Genomic DNA, 16,322 nt, shown 5'->3' on the forward strand with positions numbered 1-16,322 from the left:
TGCACACCTGTGCAGTAGCTCTCTGGGGTGATTTTGCTGACTACTCTCATGTTTGCAGAGTCTGGCATGTCAAATTCCACACTGAATGCAGGCAGGGTTGTGTAGAAGGAAGATACAAGGCCCTTCACAAGTTAATGTTTCCTTTTTTTCCTACCTTCAGTTTTCCATCTGTAACAACTAATTATTCTCATCCTCATAGTATTATTATCTCAGTACTGAATAACCTATATCGTCCTTGCTTTGCATGATACTGTTCTTTTAAACCTCTGTTGTGTTGTGTAAGTGGACACACTTGTGTCACATAGGCCTATTGCAAAATTAATAACTGATTAACCACATATTAGAAAACATAGAACGATACCCTATTTGTGAGAGTCTCAAGATGAATTATTCCCAGGAAACAATCTAACTTAATTTATGCCCACACTGTTGCCATCCAATGATGTTGCCTAAACAAATCTCCAAAGGAAGATCCTGTATGCCTGAATGTAAATTATTAATTAGGCAGTTCCTCTCTCCAGACTTGGCTTCCCCCTCCTTTCAGTGGCTACAGAGAATACAGGCCCTTACTGTATGAAGTTTACTTATCTGAGTTATAAAATTTAGGTGCAAAGCAACTGTTTGAGAGAGAGAGCGAGCAGATCCATCCACTGCAAATATTACCTTGTACTGCAAACTACATTTGAAATAAAACAGAACTATACAAGCCATAACAAGAATTATATTAAGGTATGAGTATTTTAAGTGTAGACAAACATATTTCAACCTTCCGTACCAAGACAAGTTTTAACAGAGAGAACACTTACTATTTCTACTTTTAGTGATGAGTTACTTTCTTCACTTGCCTGAAGTTTTACCTTCCCCACATAGAACACTAAAATCAAAACCAAAAAAGTTTAAAAAATCAACACTAAAACAGATGATGTAAAATTATTCGAGAAATCAGAAATTCACTCTCTTGTATTACAATAGAAGGGAAAGGAGTACTTACAGTAGCTTTTCTGATCATTCAGTATTTTTGCAATTGTTCTTCCATCTCTTCACTTACTACTTCCACAAATAAAATAGTCCAATAGCTTTCATTATTTTCTATATATTTAGTTTTGACAGTTGTTTCTAAATTCCTTCTAGTTCTCACCCTCCAAAAAGAAAAACCCCATTGCACATTACTATTAATACAACTCCAACTCCCACAACCAGAATAAAATATGTGGGTAAAGGCAAAGTGATACTCTGAAAATTATTCCCTCGGGGACTAATGAATTTTCAGGATGCCATAATTCAAGGCAACATTCAACACTCCTTGAGAGCTGGGAAGTCCATTTTGGAGACATAAAGGAACCTCTATGACACTTCTCTTCCTGCAGCCACACATTCTGTGAAGGCTATTGATAAAAGGCCCATACAGGAAAGCATACATGACATCACCCAAATCATCTAGCAGTTTACTCCATCAGTCAGCAGGGAAACTTGTGGTAGGGCCCAGTTACTTATTCTGCCTCTTTCTCACCTTTAAATTACTCTGCATATGGCTACTTGGCAGAAGTAACTTCATTTTCTTAAGTATTTCTCACAAAAGCCATTTATCAGTTTTTCAGAAGGCAGCAACATGTAGCAACAAAATCTTCTTTTAATATGTTTTTGTTAACACACATATATTGATCATCATGGCCCCTTCCACTTTCTTTTGTTTGTCTATTACACTTTTAATACACACACAGGCTTTTACAATAATTCTCCTAAACACTATTTCAACTTCTATTCCTGATACAGTCAGGCTCAATAAGGCAGGCATTAGCATCCACCACAGCACAGTAGTTTCTTTTTTCCTCAGGTTTATAATTCTTATTTGCAACTATATATCCTTTGATAAGGAACCAAAGATAAAAAAATACAATAGACTAAACATTACTTTAAAATATCTCCCCCCCTTTTATACAAAATCTCTCTAAATTCACAGGAAATTTATTGCAGAGATAGTTTGCACATAACAACTAAAAGTTGATTTATTACTCAATATTTTTTGTACATGGTTTTTGTAAGAAAAAAAGGAAATAGAAAACTACTAACCTGAAAAATTACAGACAGTTGTTACGTTGCATAAAATGGTTTCTCCTGCTATAGATTTTTGGGGGACAAAAAAATCTAGTGAGCAAAAAAGCTGAATTTAAACCCAGTACTGACAAATGTACATATTTACAGTCATTTTAATGTTTTAAATGTAAAGGTCTTTACCTTTTAGAAATATTTCACATACTGTTTAGTCTTCACTTCTTTAGGACACTTACCATGACATTTTCCAAAACTTAGCATTCAGAGTAAAACATGCTGGCTTTGATTAATTAATTTTGAACCATTTTCTGTAACAGTTTCCACAGAAGACCTACATGCAAATGACTGGTTGTGGGTTTGTTTTAGTTTGGTTTGGTTTTTAATTCAAATAAACCAGAAATCAGCATATCATAAATAAACTCTTCAAATATCGCCATATTCAATCATTAGGTAGTATGTTATCTGCTTCTGAGGATCCTACTATGGCTACTTATAGTAGAATGAAACTGTAACTGTTCTACCTGATAGAATCCAAAATATGATAACAGCAAGCATGCATACTCCTACTAATGGAACATGTTGCTTGTTAGTTACAGCAAGCTTTTGGCTGCTCCCATATTTTTAATACTGCCTACACTGCAAAGAAATAACATGGATCCCATACTAAGGGTACTGTAAACAGGTAGTTCTGTTGTATAAACTCAGAACATAGGACCAGAAAAATATTTGCATCCAAGACAAAACTCCTAGGCTTGTTCATAAACACATGGCAGCACAGCCTTAAGCTGATTAGCCTCCACTGACAGAAAAACAAATGCTATTTTCTCTGCTGTTATCATTAGCTATACCAAATTAAATGGAAATTTTTAACATTTTTACCCTTTCTGTGGTACAAGTATTTGCCTGTTATAGCTTGATGCATCATCAATTTTATCACCATCAATAAACTACCATCAGAGCATACAGACTGTATGCTGTTAGCAGTACTCAAATTAATAGAAAACATTCTTTTCAGACTAATAAATTTGCCTTCCCTTTGGTATTGGCAGTTGTCAATGAAATAAGTTATGAAAACTGTATCAGCACTTTTCTTTTTTTAAACAATCCTTAAAGAAATGTTAATAAATAACTGAATTTGTCAAAATTGTCAACTACATAAAGAATAACACAAAAACCCAACACAAAATCCAGAAGTGACACAAAAGTAAAAACTAACATCAGTCTTTTCTCTTTTCAGAGCACCCACTGGTATGACACCATTTGCACTAATTCAGCGCAAATACATTCTAATTGGTTTATCAGGCTACTAACTGGATAATAAAAAATTAATTCAGCCTACTCCTATAGACTGGACCTTCCCTGAGAATATCATGACTGGATTAATTCTGCTTCAGTCTCCAAAAAAACATGAGGATTATTTTGTTTTAAGCAAATATGGTCCCTGAGGTTGTGTTTCTTACATCTCTGTGGTAACCTGCTGCTCTGACTTAGAAAATGACCAATCTCTTCTGTACGTGGCCAACCAGGCAAGCACTGCAGAATTAAACCTTCTACCAGACTGGAGATCAATATGACATAAGGCAGACTGCTAATATGACACACCATCGTAACAAGGAAGAAGATCCTATTACAAATAATTGGGAGCACACTTCCTAAACTCACACACACTTGAAGTTTGACAAGCATAAAAGAAGACAAGTGGCGATATATGAATCCTACCTGGTGTTCCAGAGGAGTAATAATCAGTGACATTAAGAGCCTCTGTCAAAAAAAAAAAGTTTCAAAATTAAGTTTTCACATTTTAACTTAAGAATATGATATGAAATACATGTCACATAAATAAGTTTCCTACTTTCCACTTCAGACTCTGTCTTCCCAGGAGAAATGGAAATAAAAAGCACCTCTCAGAGTGAGATCCATCCAATACAATGTCTATGTCCCCATATGAGCTAGCTCCTCTAGGCTCCCTTTATTCAGTGGAGAAAGTGATGCTTTTAATGTTGTGATTCACATTTAATCTATTCTACATGGGTATTTCAGCATAAGATGAATCATGTTCTACAAATGTGTCTTTCTGTCCATCAGCTATGAACAGCAGGATGTCTAGCTCATATACAGACATGTAAGAATCTGTACTGACATGGGATGAGCGTATTCCTTGTTTTCAAATACAAGCATTAGGGAAAAAAAGGGGCAGCAAGTTCTGACTGAGTCTTTAATGATTGTATTTGGCAACTCACTGCAAGAACATATATATAGAGCCATAGAATCATAGAAGCATGAACATGTATCATGTCCCTTTAAGGAAAGGGGTGTACATTTCACTTCTTTTGAGACTTTAAATAGCATCAGAAAGTATAGAAAACATTCTATATATAGATACAGCGAAAAACTACATACTTGCTAAACAGAAATATACCCAGTTTGGGCTTTGGTAATGTCCTGAGTTCAGCAGTAGCAGTGATTTTTCTCCTTCTTAGTAGCTGGTACAGTGCTGTGTTTCTGATTTTCAGCCTGGGAACAGCACTGATAACACCAACGTTTTTAGTTGTTGCTCAGTAATGTTTACTCTGACCAAGGACTTTTCTGAGTCTCAAGCTCTGACAGGGAGGAGGGGAAGCCAGGATGAAGCAGAGGCAGAACACCTGACCCAAACTAGCCAAAGAGGTATTCCATACCACAGCACCTTATGCCCAGTATATAAACTGGCGGCAGTTATCCCAGAGGGCTAGACACTGCTTCGGGTCAGGCTGGGTATCTGTCGGTGGGTGGTGAGCGGTTGTATTCTCTTCCCTTGTTATTTCCCTTATCATTATTATTGGTGGTAGCAGCAGTGGTTTATGTTATACCTTAGTTACTGGACTGTTCTTATCTCAACCTGTGGGAGTTACATTCTTTCCATTCTCCTCCACATCCCTCTGGAAGCCAGGGGAGTAAGGGGGTAGTGAGCGAGCGGCTGCGTGGTTCCGGGTTGCCGGCTGGGCTTAAACCATGACAGTTCTTCTTAGTGCCGAATGTGGGACACGAAGAGTTGAGATAACAACTGACCAGAGTGTGTCTAATCATATTTGTGACAAGTATGCATTGTTTCAGATTAATAGTCACTCATCACAATGCTGATTTATTGGCTCTCAAAGTTGTTGCTCTTGATCTCAGAGTTTCAGCATGTCGTACCTTACTTACAGCTGGTATTTGCTGTTTTAGTGTTTATCAGCTGGAGGGCCTGGGCTAGTCTTATTGTTTTGCTGTACTTCATGGCAATGACTTGTAATGCAATATACTCATTGATCATGAATTTGGGCTGCTATGTGTTCCCAGTGTGGTCATCACTTTTATACTTTGGGAGGTATATAATGGAAGTATTTAGCAATTACACATCTTTTTTACCCTCCTCGGGTGGTCAACTTGTGAAGGAGACATTCCCTCACACCCTCTGCTCCCCCACCAGACTATTTACAGTGGGAGTGGATTCTGGAAGATTTAAAGATCCTGAATATCCTTTCAATGCCCTTGAAAGCACCATGCTCCTCTTGCTGGGGACCAGCTTGTTGCTGCATATGCTCTCTCTGTTTTGTCTACTGTGTGACCTCTGTGAGAATGCCCGATCTTGTCTGATCATGGAAGCTAAGCAGGGTCCAGCTCAAGTCTTGTCTAGGATTAGACAACGATATAGGAGGATCACCAAGAGATTTTCTCTGAGGATGGACAGCCATGAGTGGCAGGGTGTGCGGGACAGTATGGGCAAGTATCCAGTCCAGTGGGTCTCTCCAGTGCTTTGGAAGTGTCAGAGATGGAAGGCAGCTGTATGGAGCCCCTGACAACAAGTTGCAGAAACTGCTGAAGGGGACAGTGAATCAAATCAGTTTGCCGAGGTGAAAGCCATCCAGCTGGCCTTGGACATTGCTGAATGAGAAAAGTGGCCAGTACTTTATACTGACTCATGGATGGTGCAAATGCCCTGTGGGGATGGTTGTAGCAATGGAAGCAGAGCAACTGGCAACACAGAGGTAAACCCATCTGGGCTGCTGCACTGTGGCAAGATATCGCTGCCTGGGTGCAGAAGCTGGTGGTGAAGGTACGCCATGTAGGTGCTCGTGTACCCAAGAGTTCGGGAGCACCAGAACAACCAACAAGTGGATGAAGCCACTAAGATTGAACTGACTCAGATGGACTTAGACTGGCAACATAAAACTGAATTATTTTTGGCCCAGTGGTCCCATGACACTTCAGGCCAGCAGGGCAGAGATGCAACATACAGACGGGCTCATGATCAAGGGGTGGACTTAACGATGGACATTATTGCCCAGATTATTCATGAGTGTGAAACACATGCTGCAATTAAGCAAGCTAAATGGTTAAACCCTCTTTGGTATAGAGGACGATGGCTGAAGTATAAGCATGAGGAGGCCCGGCAGATTGATTATATCACATTCCCATCAACCAGCCAAGGCAAGCACCATGTGCTTACCATGGTGGAAGCAATCACCGGATGGCTGGAAACATATGCTGTGCCCCACACCACTGCCCAGGATACTATCCCGGGCCTTGAGAAACAGATTTTGTGGTGACATTGCACCCCAGAGAGAACTGAGTCAGACAGTGGGATGCATTTCTGGAATAACCTTATAGACACTTGGGGCAAAGAGCATGGCATTGAGTGGGTATATCACATCCCCTACCATGCACCAGCCTCCGGGAAAATTGAATGGTACAATGGGCTGTTAAAAACTACACTGAGAGCAATGGGTGGGGGAACTTTCAAACACTGGGATACAAATTTACCAAAAGCCACCTGGTTGGTCAACACCAGAGGATCTGCCAATAGGGCTGGTCCAGCCCAGTCAGAACTTTTACATATCATAGAGGGGGACAAAGTTCCTGTGGTGCACATAAAGAATTTGCTGGGGAAAACAGTCTGGGTTATTCCTGCTTCAGGTAAAGCCAAACCCACTCGTGGGATTGCTTTTGCTCAGGGACCCAGATATACTTGGTGGGTAATGCGGGAAGATGGGGAAGTCTGAGTATACCTCAAGGGAATTTGATTTTAGTGGAAAACAGTCAATGAACTCAATTGTATGCTGTTGCCTGCTCTATAATACCTTTATAGCCCATCAACTAAATGTCTTCAGGTCACCAGCGACTGGCCCTGACTTCCCTCTGACCATCATCCCAACAGAGAATAAACTTTGATGAAACCAGACAAGTTCTGTTCTGCAGTGTCATCAGCAGGCAACAATCCAACACTGCACACAGCCTCTCCTGCTCTGAAAAGCTATTACAAGAGATGGAGCCTGACATCACAGACCAGATGAACTCAGCAACTTTATAGGGATTGGTCCATGCACTAAGGAATGATCTCTCTCTCTCTCTCTCTGTGTGGATGTGTAGATATATATATATATATATATATATATATGATACAAGAGTGATGGTATATTGAAAAATGTGGGATCTGAACATGATGTGAATGGTATGGAATAAGGGGTGGATACTGTCCTGGGTTCAGCAGTAGCAGTCATATTCCTCCTTCTTAGTAGCTGGTGCAGTGCTATGTTTCTGACTTTCAGCCTGGGCTGAGTGGTTCTGGGTTGCCAGCTGGGCTTAAACCATGACAGGTAAGCAATGTATTATTTTAAATGCAAAAGAAAGCTCAGTGTCAGTTAAATGCTATTCAAAACCCTAACCATGAAGACTTAAAATACAGACTGCAGATAAATAAAATTTTAAGATCATGTAAGAAAATAATTTGGAGTAAACAAATCACAGTTATTAAAAACATTCAGGTTTCATTAATGCAACAAACATCCCTCTTCAGATCTTAACACTCTTCATGTTATTTCTCACCTGCAGTTTGTGTAGTCTTCTCCAAAGTCATATCTGAAGAAAAGTAACAGTAAAAACAATTAAGAAAAAGAATACAAATCTATAAAATCTAAAGAAAAAAATTATCTAAATCTAACTAAATCTAAATAACAGAGACATTAATAAAAGCTTGCCTGAAGGGTTAATAGGATACATGACATAAGTAAAAATAGAGGATTCTGGGGACAAAAAAGAAAGATAAAATTGTATTAATATGTTATTTCTATGATTTTTGTAGAAAAAAGATGCAAAATGTTGAATATAATATTTATCTAAGATCCATTTTAAAACCAACTGCATTGTTTGTTAAAAATGTTTCAATTATTTCAATACAAGTATTTGAAATAATGCTCACATTATTTAAAAAATCTGAGTAACTGAATATAAACAGCTTGTAATGGAGTTCCTTCAGAGAAGTTCCTTTTACTGATTTCATTCTTTTAGAAGATGCATACGAATTTGGCACACCCAATAGTGATAAGTGCTTAGCCCCAGGGATCTTTTCCTGCACGAAGTCATGACCAGAGATGACACACTGGGTCTGGCAAACTGTATCTTAAAAAAAGCTGTTTTTTACAGTAACCATATATAAATAAAATAGAGTAAGAATGCGATTTTTTTAGCTACATCAAAAGAAAAAGAAAGATCATTACATTAAGACAGTGGAAGAAAATTTAAATATTGCTTAGGAAGGATGTGCTTAGTAAGCATATTTTAGGTGTCAAGGCAGGAATACAAGGTGGTTAGAGGACCACTTCATACCACACCAATATGACAACTTAGCAACTTTTTTAAAACGGGCCAGAGCAGCTTCATAGCAGGAGAACACTATGCTTTCCAAACTTCTCCACTAAAAGCACTGAGATCACTAGCAGGGAGCAGTATCTTAAGTATAGTAAATGAAAGTTGGTGACCCTGCATAAAGACAGCTTCATATCAATACAAAAAAGCAATCAACTTCATTCCATGGAAAGGGAGCTTTTCTTTCTGATAATATATATATCAATTATATATATATTACTATAATAAATAAATAAATACATAATACCATATAAGCTATATAAACCCTTATAAACCATAATAAATAAATAAATATATAATAAATAAGCCAAATAAGCATATTTGGTTCTTAAGTAACAATACTGAAGACAAATTATTTTCTAAGCCAACTAACAAGCAGCCAAAATATGAGGAATCTGAGTGAAAACTAAATGCTGATTTCATTTGTTTTATTTGGCTTGGTATAAACTACAACAAATATTGAATTGGCTGCAGTTCTTAAAGATGAACCATTTCCAGAGAAAGACTGTATCTGTAAAAAACCAAAAGTATGTGTGTTTGTGTCTGAATTATTTATTTTCTTCAGAGCATGATATGTCAGTATACATTAAGCAAGAAAGTTTTCACACAGCTATTTCTGTGTGTCTAAATTTTACATTTAAAAAAAATGCTTTCATAGAAGATGTTCATCATCTCTGGTCCCAGAAGTTATTAGTTTTGTGTGCGTATGTGTGTTCACGTGCATGCAATATACCACACCACATGAAATGACATATGCACACCTGCTAGAGCAGGAGGAGATGTAAGGGAGCTCCCTCACTACAGTGCTTCTCCTCTGCCATCTCTGCAAACTGTTCACTCCTCAGGTTACTGGACAAAGGCCTCCTGATCAAACAACTTGCCCCTCCTTTGTCCCCAAGCATCACTGTCACAAACCATGAGTGATCCTATAAGGTAAACTATTTTATTGCAAAGTAGAATGAAGAAATTAATCTACTCTTCAAAAACAAACAATAAAAACCTTATGTGTTGTAACTTATTTGCATCACAACTTTCCTGCATTACCTCAGATAAAAGCAGATTTATCTATCAGGAAGTAACAAATATTGCAGTAAAGTTCCGATTTTCTTACCAGAAATAGTTGTTACAGCCGATTCTCCCGAATCATCACCTTTTTTCAGACACGAAAAAAAAAGAGAGGGAGAGAGAGAGAAAAAACCCATAATGAAGTTTCTAACACATATATAACCGTCCTCAGCAGCCCTTCCTTATGTATCAAAGTTTACTGCATTAACCAGCAGAGGGCAATACCTGCTTACCAGAACACTTCCAGGTTGCCAAAAAAGGCAGATGTAATAATCTCTGATGAAAAAAAAATTACCATTTTTATGAATTCAAACAGAATTCATCTGAAGACGATTTCTTTTCAACAAATACTGAACCGTTTGCATTGTATAATGGTAAGAAAACAAAAAATAATTGATCCAAGATATGTATGACACTAGACTGAAAGCCACAGACCTACCCTGACTGTCTTGCTAATTCTGGGAATGGGAACCAAGCATACATAACAAGGTGACTATAGCTTGGTACAAAGAACTCTTCTCAGACTTTGTATAATAATACTGAGACTTGGCAAATTTATCCACTACATATCTGTTCTTCTTTCTGTCCTGCAAAGAACAGTAATCCAAATAGCTAACTCAAGTTTGAATCTCTGATAGTGACAGCAGCCAGCTAACTCTATATAGCAAATACCACTCACTATAATGTTATTATAGTCAGTACTTCTATTACAAAAAAAAAAAAATTTGGTATCTGGTTGCCACACCAACTTCAAAATTAGCCCATTCATTCATAGAATGGTATTTGACAGTGCCATCGAATCACAGTTTCCATAGATACACAACCTAAAGAACAGCTGGCTGAAAATATTAAATACTATTTACAAAAACACAGTTAAAGTATTTCAGCTCAGCATCTTCTCTCAAAACTCAAGTAATCCTATAATGTTACTTACAATACACTAATAATACTATAAAGCCTTTCCTATTGTAGAAGACATAAGTCAGAGATACCAAAAGTCCCTGCAGAAACACAGAATTTTTTGGTTAAATATAGTTAACAAGGAGTTTCTGAAATGCTAATCACTCCCATGATACCTTGCTCAGACTACTTTGCTTGCTATAATGAAAACTAGTATTAGCTTTTTTCCAAAGGATAAATATAAATCTGATTTCTGCAGTGAAAGAAGAATCAGCCATCTCAGTGATCTTATTTTCATTTTCTCTGGAAAATTAATGATGCTATTTGCATGATGAAATATACTAATAAGCTACAAGGATGATATGGATAATTAATTTACAAATATTTGCATATATTTAACTATCTCCATGAATTAAAAAGTAACAGCAGTAGCAATATTTCTACCCACTTTCTAAAATATAAGAACAATGGGGAAAAAAATTACACAGAACCCCCATATACCTGTTACATCTCTTTTACCAGGCAGCGTAGCAGCAGTGTCAACTACAAAGGAAGAAGAATTTTTAGGAGCAGAAGTTTTTATATACATTTTTACAAATGCATATATACAAATACTTTTTTTAACACAACAATTTTACATGTGCTACTCACTTCAAGCTGGTGTGCAAAAACTGTTCTGCATCCATTGAAAAATGTATGTCAAGTCTTTTTGGAAGCTGGAATTTGGACTCTTACGAGCTCAATTTCTTACTCAGTATATCACTTTAATGCTTATGGAAGACACAGATTAGCCTGTGAGCCTTCCCACTGCCCTTCCATTGCCAATGTCTTCAGAAACCCTTTCTGCACATTTGCTTGAGTGAAGATGAACTAGACTATATAGCAGCAACCAAAAAAGTAACAGGCATGCATAACTGTGCTTTCATACAACTATTTCTGCAAAAATGTGGAAATGCTGCTGAATTATTCAGAAAGTGAAATTTTATTAATTCAAAGAGAAACAGAGAAATTAAACAAATAAAAAGCATGGGGCAGGAGAGTCGGGTAGGACATGGATGCTTTATTCCACACATACTTACAAATTACATGACACTTTGAGAATACATCTACATCATGATGTGCGTATATACCATGTAAACGCTCACATGCCCAAGAGCTGCATGACCAAAGAACATCTAAACAATGAGCAGATAGATCAGGGTGTAGGAGACCTGCATGGATGAAAAAGGAACTCCTCTCGAAACTCAAACACAAGCAAGAAATATACAGGAGGCAGAAGCAGGGACAGGCCACTTGGGATGAATACAGGGATGTTGTGAGAATATAAGGAAATATGATGAGTCCAAAGTCCATTTGGAATTATATCTGACTGTCAAAGACAACAAGAAGGGCTTCTTCAAATACATCAGTAATAAAAAGAACTAGGGAAAAAGTAGGCCTGCTATGGAATGCAGCAGAGGCCCTGCCAACAGAGAACAGAGAAGGCATAGGTACTAAATGTCTTCTTTGCTTCAGTCTTCCATGCCAAGGCCAGCCCTTGGGAATCCCTGACCCAGGAGACCAGTGAGAAGATCTGAAGAAAGGAAGTCTTTCCTGAGAGTTGGGTTAGAGATCATTTATGCAAATTTGACATCCACGAGTCCATGGGCCCTGACAGGATGCACTCACAAGTCCCGAGGAACCTGGTGGATGTCACTGCTAAGCCACTCTCAATCATCTTTGAAAGGTCACAGCAATCAGAAGAGGTGCATGTGGACAAAAGCAAATGTCACCACAGTATTCACAAAGGGCAAGAAGAAGGACTCTGGGAACCACAGGCCAACCAGCCTCACTTCCATCCCTGGAAAGGTGTGGAACAGCTTGTCATGAAGGCCATCTCCAAGCATGTGGAAGACAAGAAGGTGATCTGGAGTAGACAGCATAGATTCACCAAAAGAAAATCATGCTTAACCAATCAGATTGCCTTCTACCATGGTTCAACTGGCTGGATAGATGAGGGGAGAACAGTGGATGTTGCCTACCTGGACTTCAGCAAGGCTTTTGACACTGTTTCCCATAACATCCTCATAGCCAAGCTCGGGAGGTGTGGGCTGGACGAGTGGACTGTGAGGTGGATTGAGAACTAGCCGAATGCCAGGACTCAGAGGGCTGTGATCAGTGACAGAGTCTAGCTACAGACCTGTACTAGTGGTATCCCCCATGGGCCAGTACTGGGTCCAGTATTGTTTAACTTACTTAACAATGACTTGGACGAAGGGATGCAGTGCCTCCCCAGCAAGTTTCCTGACAATGCAAACTGGGAGAAGTGGCTGATATCCCAGTACAGAACAAGGACCTGGAGGTTCTGATGGACAGCAAGTTGTCCATGAATCAGCAGCAAAGTGCCCTTGCAGTCAAGAAGGCCAGTGATATCCTGCACTGCCTTAGGAAAAGCATTGCCAGCAGGCTGAGGGAGGCAATCCTCCCTCTCTACGCAGCCATGGTGAGGTCCCACCTGAAATGCTGTGTCCAGTCCTGGGCTCCTCAGTTCAAGAGAAACATGGAGCTTCTACAGTGAAGGGCTACTAAAATTATTAAGGGTCTGGAGCATCTCACATAATGACACACATAATCAGAGGGACACTTTTTTCTGGATACAAACCTAATCATGATTTCTTTCACAGCATGATATGCACATGCATACAGCTGCTAGAAATTACTAGTGAGAATGAGACTTCTTCCTGATCAAGGTGCAGCATTAAGTTCACTAAGTCTTTTATCAGAATCACTTCTGCATACAGAAAGCGGGAAAGAGGAGATACTGTCATACATGATTTAATTTCATTTACATTCGTCAACCCTCCTCCTTTGTTGTGTTTAAGAACTAGAAAAGAAAGTGAATAGGGCTTTATTTTTTATTTCTATTACATCGTTTACTATTGCTAAGAAGAATAAGATCCTTACTTATATGAAATCTTGTTTTCTTAGCTTCATGCATTTCTATTTGCAACACTGTTAGTTTGGGATCATCAAATCAGCATACCAAATATCCTATTGTAAAACACGGTATTATATATATTAGTTATATTTTTCTACATTTTTTCTAATAGGGAACATTCCAGCAATGAATAGGCAAGTAACATTTTTCAGTATTATTCTTTCTTTTTGTTGATGCAAGGGAGACTGAAGAGGTTCCCACAAGAACTATTTGTTTCTGAAGGAAAAGGCAACTCAATTAAATAAGCACCAGTATCTGTTACTAACGTCCATCATTAGAAACAAAAGCAGCATCCCCCTTACTGTCTTCATATCACTTTGTACTATTCTGACACAAATAGCTTGGTAAACCAAGACTTGAGAATTCTGTCTGTATAGCCAAACTGTTCCACTGGTATAAAGCCTGTTTAGCAACTCTTGCTATCGCTCCATACCACAGCTGCAAAAAGCTTACCTGGGCACGAGTATTTGGATTGTGACAACTTTAATTTCCCATTTGACTTTGTATGACAATGGAAACCACTGTAACTTTAACAGTTCTAGTTTGGTAGGAGACTAAATCCTTGAATAATAGTACATAAGCCTAAATCCACAACGTGACATAGCTCTGATACCAGTGTCTGGCCTTGTCTACAAAATAGCCTGGTGCTTACGGCTTTTTTAAGATGGGATGGTCTCCGCATATCCTGCTGAAGCTGTTTTATCAAGCAAAGCAGAATTCAAAACTCAATTCACCCAAAGGGAAAGAAAAAGATAAAGAGGATTTGTAACACACTGGTAGAGATGCGATGGATGGTTCTGGTCCCTGTACCAAAGACATAATCACTTTTTCTGCCTTTTTGTTTAGTAACTCAGAGGGTACAGAAAAAGCCCTTAAAGTATGAACAATGTACAATGTTCTGCCTCCAAATGGAAGAATTAAAAGTATCAGTTTCTTCTCCATAGTGCCAATCTAATTTATGATCAGTATACACTCTCTTAAAACTTTTGGAAAGGCAGTACCCTTTCTGATTCACCTGTATTCAGGCAACCCACTGCCAGCAGCAGCTCAGTTTTCCCAGTATGGAGGAATGAGAAACATCTAGAACCTGGCTGCAGATAGCAACATCATGAAAGAACTAAGTTACTGGCAGCTGCTTCTTGCTTCCCTATCTCAGTGCTGGTTTACTGTTTTAGCACTTCATGATCACCTTTAAACTTTTGCAAAAAGCATTGTCTGAGCAAGCCTGAGATAGCAACTAAAGTGCCTTCTTTGGGGAAAGAGTGTGAACTGTAACTAACTAGAGAGTCCACATGGGCACCCACCCTGCCCAGTCTGTGTGATGTGGAGGCGCAGGGGATGGTACAGCAAGAAGGGTCATTCACGCATGCTGACCTCTAGGAAACTTGGTAAGAGAATGTAAGGAGCAGTTGCTTCATACTCAAGTCTAGACATGAAATTTCAACCAGGGCAGCTCTCACAAATAGATCATAAGCAAAATCTGAATGGAAGAATCCCAAAGGACACCTTGATCTCCCTATACTGCAGTACTTGGCTGACACCACAGAATAGCATTAGATAACCACAACTGTGTATTGCTGATAAGATCAGTTTTGATTTACAAATACAAACAAAAATACCAGGAAATTAGTAAAAACCACAGATTTTCTAAATAAGATGTGATAGCAACACAGCATACCAAAAATTCAACTGATTCAGGCAGGGGAATTGTTTTGCAGTAAAAATTCCCTCCAAAAATTACAAAGTGAAAGCTTTTATTCCACACAGATACATACCACTTTGTGGCTTAAAAATATTTAAAAAAACCCAAAAAACAAACAAACAAAAAAACCCCAAACCCCAAAACAAAAAAAAAAAAACAAAAACTCAACCCAACCCAACCCCAACCATTTTAGATCAACAAGTCAAGTCCACACTGCATTTTTAAGTCAATACAAATTCTTTTCTAAATATTCTCACAGACAACAGTTATCAGTATGTATTACATCAGTTACCAGCACTGTGGAGCAACTACCATCCATTTGTATTCACTGTTACTAGGATACAACCATATGACAATACCTGGCACTAATGCATTTCATAGGACTTGCTCATAGACAAACCTGAGTAGCCCAAACAGCAACATTTCCAAATGGTACTATTCTAAAATTAATCTACTTACAGAAATGGACACTGAAAATAAACCATTCAATTCTCATATTAAAATTAAATCCATATTTTCTATAAAGAGATTGGGTACCTTTAATATTTGATAAACCTTTCAGCTGGATAAACATTCTGCCAAAATGAACCATCCTGTTACACAAGGCATTAGTAACAGTAACACCTCCCCAGTTGTTCCACTGTAGACATTAGGCCATATTGACTTTTTCCGTAAGTTAGGTTGAGGCACATTGTAGAAGCTTATAGGATAAAACTACATGTACTCTTAATTTTATTGTTTGGTGCCTCTCATGACACTTTACGTCTGCTCTGACTCTCAGCAGTGGCACCATGGAAGAAAGGATGAATTATTACTGGCTGTTGGACAGAAGCAAATATGAGAAAATTATGAAAGTGTTCGTATTAGGCTCTGTCACTTTGGCCAGCTCATTTTAGTATCCTTAAGAGAACATTTAGGTGCAATATTTTTAACTCAGCTTTGATTTCCTAAAAACAGGTTTTT

General features: G+C 38.3%; 1 protein-coding gene across 1 annotated transcript in view; it reads right to left on the reverse strand.

Annotated features, from left to right (window-relative positions):
- The window catches only part of ADGRG2 (adhesion G protein-coupled receptor G2), a 59,382-nt gene that overhangs the window by 22,084 nt on the left and 20,976 nt on the right, over window positions 1-16,322 (reverse strand). Inside the window, exons 4-10 of the mRNA XM_034059955.1 lie at window positions 11,182-11,223; window positions 10,220-10,228; window positions 9,827-9,850; window positions 7,897-7,929; window positions 3,772-3,813; window positions 2,071-2,118; window positions 807-874 (exon numbers count right to left, since the gene is read on the reverse strand). Coding sequence (XP_033915846.1) covers window positions 807-874; window positions 2,071-2,118; window positions 3,772-3,813; window positions 7,897-7,929; window positions 9,827-9,850; window positions 10,220-10,228; window positions 11,182-11,223 — 266 coding nt within the window. The remainder of the gene's footprint in view (window positions 1-806; window positions 875-2,070; window positions 2,119-3,771; window positions 3,814-7,896; window positions 7,930-9,826; window positions 9,851-10,219; window positions 10,229-11,181; window positions 11,224-16,322) is intronic.

This window comes from Melopsittacus undulatus, chromosome 2 (assembly GCF_012275295.1).
Source record: "Melopsittacus undulatus isolate bMelUnd1 chromosome 2, bMelUnd1.mat.Z, whole genome shotgun sequence".
NCBI classification, from domain to species: domain Eukaryota; kingdom Metazoa; phylum Chordata; class Aves; order Psittaciformes; family Psittaculidae; genus Melopsittacus; species Melopsittacus undulatus.